Below are 12,041 nucleotides of genomic sequence, written 5' to 3'. Positions count from 1 at the left end.
TATGTATATTTATTTAGATATTTTCGGGCATCTTAATGAGGGAAAGTAAAAAAAAATTTTTTTTTGATCAAAAAATGAAAATTATTTTCTATGGATTTTTTTTTTCAATTAAAAAAACTCCCCAAAGCATTGACTTAAAAAAACAAAACAACAATATTAAATAAACTCTTAATCCTTAGAGCCAAAATAAATAAATAGAGCCACACATACAGTATATAATAGCAATTATCTTATAGCGTAGTAAGTATTGATCTGGATGATTGGCTGATGCCTTTTGATTGGACATGTGACAGCTTCATCATCTTCATTTTCCTCATTATTATTATTCTTACATCTCCATGAGAAGAGGACGCTTGATAATGATGCTTTCCAAAGTACTTGACAGTGTGTGTGTGTGTCAGATGAAAGATACGAACGCGCGCACACACGCATACACACACACACACACACACATGTGAAAAGCGTTGAGGTTGTCTTCTCGGTAAACACACAAGTGGCGGGAGGGTGTCATAGCAGTGACAGCCAATCACCTCAAAGGCGGCCGATGGAGGCGGGAGCAACGCGCAAGCTAACTTGTGATCAGCCCAGACAATTACTGACATTAGTCACAACATGGCACCTTTGTTCTCTCTTGCAAGGTGAAAGCTGCACTTTTCAGCTTGGATGAGACGACAGCGCGCCGCCGACGCCTCAAGCGCTCAATTTGACGCTTTCTTGAGTGTTTTTCGCAAGCCGCGATGATGCGCCGGAGCCGGGCAAACTTTTAAGAGGCAATATTCCAAAAATGTTGATCAAAATGAGTTGAAAATGAAACATTTCGGTCGTTTCAAAACTGGAGGGCAATTTAGAATTTTTTTTTTTTTTTGGGGGGGGTTAGTTTTCAAGTATGACAGGTAATAAACGGTCATAATTGCAGTCGCCCATCAATGGTGCACTTTTTGTATGAGCTATTTTATTTGTCATACAATTTTCTGTTTGGTGTGCAGAGTTGTTTCGGGTTGCCTAATCAGGCATATGAAAAACATATTTAAAAACCACTGAATAAATCCTTGAAAATAAAAAAAGGTAAAAATTTTTGGAATACACTTTATCGCTTATACTTGCTAGCTTTTTTTTTTTTTAATTTAAAGCTATGCTCAATAGTCCAAAACAAACTATATCATAAAAAGAAAAACCTTGATATGATGATGATGGTTGAGTGAATTTGAGCGACTCATTCCACCATGACTAAAAATGGAGCAAATGTGAAAAATAAAAAAGAGGTCTCACGTCTACCCACGGTTGGTGCAATTAGCTTGATGATGTCATTTCTGCTGAGCGATGGAGTTTATTATCATTTTTTTTTAAATTTGCTCTTAATGCCTAAAAATGTTTTCGTAGCAGGGTTATGTGGAAATTGAGAGCCACAAACTTGGGGCACAATTATTACTCTTTCAAAGATGTCTGTGATTTCGGAGGGAAAAAAAAAAAAAAAGAGTCCTCGACTAAAAATCACATCACAAAATCTGCAACGATGCTCACTCGTTTTTCGATGCCTGACCAATGACAAATGTGCTCTTTTGCTCATTTAGCATCATGCTGCTCGTCACTCGGCATTCATTTGCATGCATTCATTGATCACCAACACCAAATCACTCTTTGGGTCTTGTTTTTGGATCATTTCATTTTGTCCAAACATGATCCAAACTAAAAAGTAAACAAGTGCGTTTAACCTAACATAGCAACCCCAACATGACTGGATATCGGTCTCCATAGCTCCATCTTGGAGCTTGACCGGGTGTTTTTTTTTTCCCCCCACACCGACTTGGGCTGGTGCAGTCCCCACTGAGGATTGTTGCGTGAACCGAAGAAACGTTCTAAGACGCGAGACGAAAACGTCCTTCAAGACAACCAGAACAGTCCAGTTGCGATTGATTCGTTGTCCTGAGAATGAAATAACCTGGAGGAACGAGAATATTCTTGAGCTTGGTGTCAATACTCATCATGACGCTTAAGTAGACACCTGCACTAAAATAGATCACATTGACACACTGTATGTGAATTTAATAAAAAAGTCCTCAGTCAATAATGAATTGATGATGATATTTATTAAGGAGACACATATTGCAAAATCATTATTAGATGGTTCCACAATTTAGGGCAACGGGGTGACTTAGCGGTTGGATGGTCTGCCTCACAGTCGCTAGCCCCTCGGTTTGAATTTCAGCTCTGGGCTAGTCGTGTGGGGTTGGCTTGTTCTCTCGGTGCTTTTGGTGGTTTTCTTCAGATGCTCCAACTTTCTCACACGTTCCCAAACACATGCATGCTCGGAACATCGGAGCATCTACATTGTCCATAGGCGGGAATGTTTGTCTTAATGTGTCCTGTGAGGGACTGGGGACTAGTCTGGGGTGTACCCCGCATCTGGGTCACCTGGGATAGGCTCCAGCGCGACCCTTGTGAGGATAAACGGTATCAAAAAAAGTAGAGGGATGACCACAATTGACACCATGACAGAATGTAGAGTATATTTCACATCCAGTGTTTAATCGTAAAAGATTGACTCATCGGAGGAGTCACAACAAGTCGTAATCGTTGATTTGAGTCCTGTTGAGCTGCGGTCCGCCATTGTTCACCGTCACGGGTTCTCGGCGGTGAGCGTGTAACATGTTCAAGTGAAAGCTGTCAGGGAAAAAAATAATAGTAATAATTTTTAACGTTTTTTTTTTTGTTTCTGAGATTTTACACGCACCTTTCAGTTTCAGTTTCAAATTCGGCAAATGGTCACCATTGTGCCGGCGAGTCCAAGCTCTTAGTGTTTCCGTGCATGAATCCCGGCGACATTGCGTCTGTAAATGATGTCTGAGAGACAAAAATAGAGCTAAATATGTTTTCTCAACCATTTCCTGTTGAAAGTGAACACGTCTTACCTGTGAGCGGGCGTTCGAAACCGATCCAAAGTGGGCGCTCCTCATCAGTAGTGGACTCCTGCGAGAGAACCATTTCATCATGAAAAATCTATTTACTACGCGATTGGGATCTCAAGTTTAATAAAAATTAAAAAAAGATCCGAAGATGGACCACAAATTTGCACATGAGTCACACCCATTGAAATGCATCGGGAGAAAATAACTACCGTATTTTATTTTATTTTTTGCACTATAAGGCGCGTCGGGGTTTTAAGGCGCAACTTCAATGAATGGCCTATTTTAAAACTGGTTTCATATATGGGGCGCACCACATGATAAGGCGCATAGAACAGTAGTGGCTGCAGTTGCGTTAAGCATCCACTAGATGGAGCTACGCTAAAGGGTATACAATACAATACAATAGTTTTATTTCTATAGCACTTTCATAACCGCTGCAGCTGAAACAAAGTGCCTTATAGAACATTTAAAATACTACGCCCAAGAAATCCGAATATTGATCCTTATACAAGGCTTTGTGGCAGTGAAGCGGTAAAAAAAAAATTTCAAGGCATTAAAGCGACTCATGATTGCGCCGCGTGTCCGTCTAACTACCCCGTCATCTTCTGCGACCGCCGCCGCTGGTATTCCGCCTCGTCCACCGTCCACACGGCGCCTTTCGGGTTCTCCACGCGCACGAAGCATCTGTGCAGGCTCAGGTTGTGGCGCACGGCGTTCTGACACCAACGTGACAAATATTTTGAGAGAAAATGGAACTACAAAATCAGCTCGGTGAAAGGTGATAAATTATTATGGAAAATTTACTTTTTAATTGCTTGTATACAAAGACAGAGGATATAAAAGTCTACACACCCCTGTTCAAATGTACGTTTCTTACGTGCGGTTTTTACCTTCCACGTGGCGGCGTTGCGGCGGAAAAAGGCGAAGGTCCTCGTGAACCAAGTATAGATCTCGTTTAGCGTTAGCTGCGAGTCTGCTGATTCTACGATGGCCTGTCAAAGGAAAATGTCACCGAAGGGGAACTCGCTGGTTCTCGTTAGATTTACTGTATGAGAACTGAATACGAGAAAGAAATCAATGACAGGTGTCCTGGTAGATTGCACCTGTCTTATTAAGGTTGCGTATGTGAAAGGTGGTCTGATGTCAGCGTTCATGTCGAGGTCATGTTCTTTTTCTGTGAGAAGAGAGGAACGAGATGAAAACAGTTTGGAGTAGAAGAAACAATTTGTCTTGTTGAGAATGAAACATTTCTACAAAAATTTTTTGTCTGTTTTTGTGGGGGGGGGGGGTGTCTGTCCATTTTTGTGGAAATTTCAATTCAGTGGGACTTTTTTTTTATTCGGGGGAATATATTACCATCTTCGGAGGAATTTTTTGCTTATTTTTTTTTTCATGAATATTTTTCTGGTTGTGTTTGTCTATTTTGGTGGATTTTTTTTGGCGTGATATATGTCTACTTATTTATGTATTTATTTGGTTCAATATTTGTCGGAATATCTTGTTAGGATTTTTTAAAATATATTTTTACATTGTCCATTTTGTGAGGGATGGTTGTCCTTTTTTTCAAGGGTGGGGCATTTTTGATGATTTTTGTTGTTCATTTGCTTAGGACATTTTTTTTCCATCTTTGTATGTTTTTTGTCAATTTTTACATGAATGATTTGTGGGGTATGTTTGTCTGTTTTTGTGCTTTTTTTTTTTTCGATTTAGTACAATATTTGGGGATAACCTGAATGTAATTCAATACACACACATCCCAAAAGCATACACTTTTCAGGGGGCAAAATGCATTTTTGTTGACCCCTTAACATTGCATCACCACAAAATGGACCAAATTTGGAAATCGGAAATTCCGGCAGAGAATGTATGACCTGTAGAGTAGGCCAACCGATGATGGCGACGTCTCACGGCCCCAGCGCACGATGTAGGAGAGAGTCCCCCCCGCGGTGGGCTGTCGACGGGGGCCAGCGATCGGGGAGGATTCGGCGAGGGTGGATCGCAAGCGACCGAGCTTGCCTGCAAGTGAACAAAAGGAGGTGTGAGGAGGACACCGTGACTGAGCGAATGGATTGGCTTGTTTCAGAGGTAATTATCACACAAATGTCGCGCACAACAGGAGGTCCATTAGTCGCAGGGCGAAACTGTTTGGGGTGGTTTGTTATATAGGAGATGAACAGCTGATTTGGTTTATGGCCTCAATGCTAAGTGAACACGACAGAAGAACCGAGAAAGACATGACTGATTTGTAGTGAGTCGCAATTGATTTTTACTGTCAAACTAAACATAAAACAAAGAGAGTTACATGTTGTGGATTTAAAACTACCACAATGCAAAGCACCATTGACGGGCTAATAAATAACATTATTCGTGTTATCACAACCCTTTAAGCAATGGATATTGAACACAAACGGTGCATCACCACTTGTAGACAGACAACAATACTTATAGACATATTCATATAAACATAAAACACAGTTCTATCATGGAGTGTTACTTGTCCTCACTGGTGAACGACGGCGGCAAAGCATCACTGTCACAACAGTATAAAAATGTGATGTTGCACAACTTTTGTCCACACAGACATCAGCCTACGCAAGTTACCTGTACCTGCGGACAAAGCGAGTCGGCAGACACGCCACGTGGCGTCAAAGGTGCGAAATGGGATTCCGTAGCGGGCGACAGCTGAAGGTGAGCCGTCATCGCTCGCAGGCGCTCTCGTTCCTTGCACAGCTGAAGGAACAAAAACGGCGAGATAATTGACATGGCGCAAGCTCATCGGCGCCGCCTACAAGCAACGTGTTCAGCCGTGGCACATTTGAGAGCAGGATCTTATGACTAGACTATAGCGGTGTACCTAATATTGTGGCCAGGCCCACCTGAAACTCCAGCTGTTGAACCACTTGCATCTGGACTCGACACTGCGCTGCACTTTTGTCATCCAGTGTGTGCTCGCCGCGCATGTGCCTGCAACACACAAATAGATGAGAAAAGAGGGTCTGCAGCCACAAATTGATCATCATTTAACAACCCCAACTTTTTTTTTTTTAAATGCACCTGGGGCCACTAAAGGGAATCCATATGACGCTGCTTGGCTTTTGTTGAAAAGACAACAAAAGTTTGAGGTTTTATTAGCACCCAAAAAAAAAAGCTACCAGCTTCCAAATATAATTAAACAAAAAAAAAATTAACCGACACTTCTTTACAACCTTCAAAAATAGTTTTGCAAATCAGTACTCAACATTAAGTGAATCACAATTTCTGAAATTTATATTTGCATCATTTCAGTATTTTATTTTTGTACAGCAAACTTAGAGACACCTCTCAAATCATATCAGACTCTAGATTTTTTAAAAAAACATTTGATTTTAGACATTTTTTTAATTTCACGTCTTTTGTGGATCACACTTTTTTTCCCCCCATTTTCCAAATATGTAAATTAAAGAAGTCGGCAGTTGTAGCTCAGCTAGCTGGATGGATGAACATGAATCATTCCACTTACGTGATAAACTGGCTGTAGTTTTGGCAGGTGGACTCGCACCCGGGCCAGTTGCACACGCCGTGACCGTACAGGACATTTGGAGCTCTGAAGTCAGCTTGACTCAAGCTGGATGAAGAACCATATCAGGTGATGCAAACATTAAAAAAAAAAATGTAAGTCATGTTTTATGGTCTTCACGTTAGCCCGAGGAGAATTGTGACAGCAGCTCGCACGTTTGACTCTCACGGCTTGTCGTCTTCTTCTCAGCGCCTTTGTGATCGCGCTTGACGGCGTTTTGTGCTTCTTCTTCTGCTGCTGCTGCTGCTGCTCCTCCTTTTTTCATCTCCTTCGAAACCTCCTTCAACTCCACTGAGCTGATAGCGGCTAATCGACAAACGTTCGCATCATTTAGCTTTTCGTAATGAATGAAATATAGAATATTGGAACGGGATTTCTTTCGGCAGTCAACGTCTGTTGATGCATTCCAGACCCAACTACTACAATTTTTTTTTAAATGCCTCGGCCCTTACACACACACACTAAACAGTTTAAAAAAATATTCCTTAATGCCCGTTCTTGCTTGCTTGCTATCAAAAAAAAAAGGGAGACCACATCCTACGTTGTGCTTCGAGATGACATTTGGTGCTATGGCGATACATTGAAATCAATTCTGACTTGCCCGTATTTTGCAAAAATCCATTGAAAAAAAATTCCGGAATCAAACTGCACTACACAGTGTGGGTGCAAAAAGAAGAAACATGATGTGGCGGCGGTTCACAGCAGCTTTACCTGCGGGGGGGCGGGCTGATTGCTGTTGATGAAGCTGCTGCTGGATGTGCAGGAGCTGCTGGAGCGCCAGCTGCTCTGGAAGGAGCTGGCACGCAGACAAAACACCGCACCGACTTGTCAAAACAAAACAAAAAAAAAAGTTACGCCATCAAATGCATCTCAGTCTTTACCTCTTTGCTTTTTTTGAGCGGCTGCTGCTGAAGCAAGCGCACGTTCATCTGCTGCTGTTGCTTGTAAAGCTCTTTGAGATGATGCTGGAACAGGAAAATCAGACAGCATGAGCTGACATCAAAAGCGATGCTTGACTGTCACGTATGTCGGCTCGTCAACTTTTTACACCTCGAACAAGACTTGGTTATTCGTCGGAGACAAATTGGAGGTTTTAGTAATCATATTTTTTGTAAGCCGCTGTCACATGATGCAGTTTTGAGGTCTATGTTCTGTATTGGACTTAAAAGTTACTTCGCAACTGTACTGTCCTGGATTTACAGTCGGTTCACTTCACGTAACTTGGAACGTGTCAATGTTTAATTGCTTCCTTGACGCTGTGCTCTCTACTGGAGCAATTAATTGACTGCTTGATTTGATTTGAATAGCTTCGGTCAAAAAAAAAAAAAAGTCAATGCAGAGTTTTACAGGAAAAGGCGAAGGGTGAAGTCGCCGAGTATTAAGCGCTTACACAAAATTCATCATCTCACACAATCAAATTAAGTCATGAAAAGAATGCGGGCGGCACGGTGGAGACTGGTTATCACGTCGGCCTCACGGTGCAGAGGTGCAGGGTTCGATTCAGGTCCGGCCTTCCTGTGGAGAGTTTGCATATTCTCCTGCGTGGGTTTTCTCCGGGTACTCCGGTTTCCTCCCACATTCCCAAAACGTGCATGGCAGGTTGATTAAACACTCTAAAATTGTCTCTAGGTTTGACTTTGAGCGCGAATAGTTGTTCGTCTATAGGTGCCCTGCGATTAGCTAGCAACCGGTTCAAGGTGCCCCCCCCCCCCGCCTGCTGCCCAATGACGGCTTAGATAGGCTCCACCACCCCCCACGACCCTTGTGAGGATAAGCCGAATAGAAAAAGGGAAATGGTGGATATAGGAAAAGAAAACAAAACCCGTTTTTTTCCCTGAACAAAAATGAACTTGTTACCCGAAAAAATTTCCGCCTCGCTAGCCAACAAAAATGTAACCCCTTTCTTCAATGCTTGCTTCATATTTTTAGTCCGTACTTGAAATGTAAACATCCTTACATCAATGCTGAGTAAGAAGCTAACCGTTTTTTTTTTTTTTTTTAATGAATTAGGACCGTTGGGATACCTGGTGGAGGATGAAGGCCTTCTGCTTGTGTTGCATCAGAGCGTGCAGCTGGCCGCTGGACAGAGGCCGCGTCACCTGACGAGGAGTCATCATGGCCAGGAAGACCTTGACAAGGAAAACCGTGGGCCGAATGACAAGAGGTCAGCCAATGACACACGCACGCGTCCTGTCACACTAAGACAGCGTGGCTGGGAATGGCGTCACGGTGGCTAAATGAGGTGGCCGCCGGGTTGAAAAGTTCATTAACTCACTCACTCCCAAAGACGTTTTTAAACGTCTTTTAAGACCTGGTCCTGAATTGGCTGGTACTGAATGAGTTAAGCGGCACAATTACATGCTTGTTGTGAGCCCGAATGGAAGTCGGACGCCTGTTCATGAAGGTGAGCGCGCGCTGAATGACAAGGGAACTCGTTAATTGAATTGGATTGAAGACTCTCGCAAAAATATACAGTGTAGAAATTGCTGAACAAAAGAGAAGACTGTGTATGAATTGAATACATTTTTTTAGTCGTCAGAAAAATAAGAAATAAAATGACCCCCCCCCCTCCCCAAAAAAATCTTTATGTATAACATCAGTTTATTTTTTTTTACCTTTGTTTGTGTAGACATTTGTAAAATGTCTGAGTATTTTCAAAAATGCCATACAAATTTGATTCATAGTTGAGAAATTAATGTACAATAACGACAACTAATGTACCATATATTTTTTGGGTTCATCGTCTGATAACAGACAAGTTTGTAGTCAAAAGAAGTTAGCTCACAAAATCAACAATCAACCGAGTTGCTTGCATTCCTGTTCTGCTCGCTGGCACATCGGCCTCATTGCTTGTTGCTAGGCGGAATTCTTACAGCTTCACTGTCCCTGCCCCATTGGCCAGGAAAGAAATCCAAGTATGCCAGTCGATAAGGATTGGAAAAAAAACGAGGCAGCGCGCATTTATTTTTGCAATCGGATTTGCCGCTCTGCGTTCCCTCGGAAATTCTCTGACGCGCTGCTCCCTTCTTCTGATCAAATGATGGAGGACGAGAAGAAGGAAGTGCTACCTGTTTAAGACCAAGATTGTCCAGAGTGCCTCCTCCTCCTCCTCTTCCTCCTGCTTCTGCCACATCTCCCCCGGGATCTCGGCGAGCATCTTCTTGGTTTGGGCGAGGAACACGAGAACACTCGGGCATCACACTGCGAGTCTGCTGCTGGGGAGGAAGAAAAAAAAAAAGTGGGCACAAGTCCTGCTTCTAAGCAAGCAAGAGAAATAGTCCTTCATTTGCTACATTTGTAAAGGGTTGCACAGAAATAGATTAGCAGCTTTATTTTTTATGTCATAAGTAACAATAGAATTGAATAGAATATTTCCACGAATATAAAATATTAGCGATCCAATCCTCAATGACTGCAGGCTCACAATTTGGCAAGTTCCAACATTGTACACCTGGTAACAAAATGATCGCAACCCATAAAATATACCGAAACACTCTTGATTGACAAATTGAGCAATTTGTTCATCGCTATGCATTGCGCGCTAGCTGTTTTTTTTAACATGCAGATGGTCGTTTTGATCTCAAGACTAGATAATAAATCTTTTTTTTTTAACTACTAATCATAACCCCTCAATTTGATTTTCCGGACATTTGCATTTCACACACAAATTACGTTTTTTGGTTCTTTGCTACATTTTTGAAGAAAAATGCATATTTTATGGACAGATTTTCACGAAATACAATTGCTGTAATATACAGGAGCCAACAATTTTTTTTGTTTGTTTTAGGGTTGGGGTTTTGTTTTTTTGTTTTTTCAAGCGCTATTCAAAATTCTGCTTTTACAGAGATCATCATAACTTCATATCATTAGCCTAATTATAATTGCACGAGCCATTTTTAACGTGTTATCACAATGGTAATTGAAAAAATACAAATTTGCATGCTAACATTTTTTTTTCCTTTTTCTTTTTTGCTGGGGGGGGGGGTCAAACAGGTGCTAGCAATGCGCACAATTTGAATCAGGGCGATTGCCCTCATCTCGTTTGTCGAATTTCATTTGCAAACGACTTGGCAGACAAAGGATATGTTCACGAATGCCTTTGAAGTTTGCAGTCGTGTATCTGGGCACGGCATCCGACTGTTTCTAATATTTTGACCCTTGTGGGTGGCCAAATAACCAAAGTATTTCGAAACACCTCAGTGCGACGCGTTGCCCCTGAAGATAACTGAAAACCTCAACAGAAAACGCTGTTAAAGGAATTAAAAAAAAAACACGGTTTATTAGTGAAGGGGTGGGGGGGGGGGGGGGGTTAAAGATCATCCCATCCAGTATATGTACGTAATACGCTCGGATACAAAGTAAAGCAGACTTAAAATTATTATATTTAAATTATTATTCTAAATATTTCCGCAATCTCGTGCATACAAAACGCACTTACTGTTCCGGAGTTGCGGTGAAGCGAAGCCCGCGCTCAGTGTTGACGGAGCTGCCGAGTGAGGATGACGATGAGCATGTGATGAAGAAGCTACCTGAGTGGGAGGCGCCGCAATTTAGACAAGGACGGTGTGGGGGGGGGAAATGAGCAAATGAGCAGGCGCTTTAGATCTATTTAGGACTTGACTGTTACATCTCTCGTGAATAAATCTTATCAGAGAGAGAGAGAGTCGCAGGAGACACAATTGAGTATAAATACACAACAAACAAACAAGCACGCGTCGTTTATATTTGTCTTTGGGACAGGACGAGTATAGTCTGTTGGAGTGCGTGTCCTCATTTAGAGCATCCGTCACACTTTTAATCAAAGGCCGATTTAGTTGTTTGAACAGCAAACGGGAAGTCAATTGTTATCGGAGGAGGTTCAGGTGTACAGAAATTGACACGGTTTTGTTTTGTTTTTTTGGTGGGGCGGGGGCTTGTAATGTTCAAAGTGTTCCATTTTAGTAAGGACAAGAAGGAGCTTGGAGGTCCTCAAGGACCCTGCTGAGGCTGTCGAGCTGCTCCACTGTCCCACGGCTTCCGATCACCCCCCCCCCCCCCTATTTGTGTACTCCTATTTTCAGGCATCATTATGTCAATCAGTTATTAAAGCATTGACAAGCTGGGAGACGCACCACCGCCATGATAGCAATCTGAGAACCCTGGGGCCATAAATTTGGTGTCGCCTGACACCCCCACCCCACCCCACCCTCCGCCCCCTCCCGAGGTCAAAGAGGGACTGCGGCCACTTGCGCAAAACTCCTCTGACTTCTATTGTTCTTTTGGATTTATTGCCAACTTTCCCAGATCGTACTGAGCAGCTAAAACAAAGGCATATAAGCCGACTGTTTTCCTACATGATACCGTGTGCTTTAAGATACGAGTGACCTTTTGACCTGAGTTTTTTTGAGACACGAGCCATCGGGACAATTTTTTCGCGTTGGCCTGCGAGCAAAAATGTGAGAATGCGGGCACCGTGTGTGGCTGTGAACTCAACTCATGTTCACAAAAAGCAGCAGATTGGAAACTCCCCTTCAAAAAGAAGCTCCTTACTCTTTAATGCCACGCCCAGACCAAATGATCTGTCAAACATACAACAAAAA

At 42.4% G+C, this 12,041-nt stretch overlaps 1 protein-coding gene across 1 annotated transcript; it reads right to left on the bottom strand.

The window, feature by feature from the left end:
* Positions 1–2,133: 2,133 nt before the first annotated feature.
* LOC147206880 (forkhead box protein P4-like) lies at positions 2,134–5,867 on the bottom strand. Its single transcript, XM_086109339.1, has 9 exons — positions 5,783–5,867; positions 5,514–5,636; positions 4,778–4,922; positions 4,010–4,080; positions 3,797–3,898; positions 3,501–3,622; positions 2,910–2,967; positions 2,732–2,841; positions 2,134–2,661 (listed from the first exon to the last, which is right to left on the bottom strand). Exons 1-8 carry the CDS (start codon positions 5,864–5,866, stop codon positions 2,764–2,766), a joined length of 783 nt encoding a protein of 260 aa, XP_085965465.1. The 5' UTR covers position 5,867; the 3' UTR covers positions 2,134–2,661; positions 2,732–2,763.
* Between the last annotated feature and the right edge of the window lie 6,174 nt (positions 5,868–12,041).

This window comes from Hippocampus guttulatus, chromosome 4, assembly GCF_054856545.1.
Source record: "Hippocampus guttulatus isolate MCC_2025c chromosome 4, RoL_Hgut_1.0, whole genome shotgun sequence".
Classification (NCBI taxonomy): Eukaryota; Metazoa; Chordata; class Actinopteri; order Syngnathiformes; family Syngnathidae; genus Hippocampus; species Hippocampus guttulatus.
This window is presented reverse-complemented; position numbering and strand designations above follow the sequence as displayed.

Bases quoted from the DNA above. Each gene is read 5' to 3' on its own strand.
- LOC147206880 (XM_086109339.1), bottom strand. From the start codon at position 5,866: ATGCGCGGCGAGCACACACTGGATGACAAAAGTGCAGCGCAGTGTCGA. The intron at 4,923-5,513 runs GTACAGGTAACT...GTTCACTTGCAG, and splicing joins CCGACTCGCTTTGTCCGCAG to GCAAGCTCGGTCGCTTGCGA. The intron at 2,842-2,909 runs GTAAGACGTGTT...TTTGTCTCTCAG, and splicing joins TTTCGAACGCCCGCTCACAG to ACATCATTTACAGACGCAAT.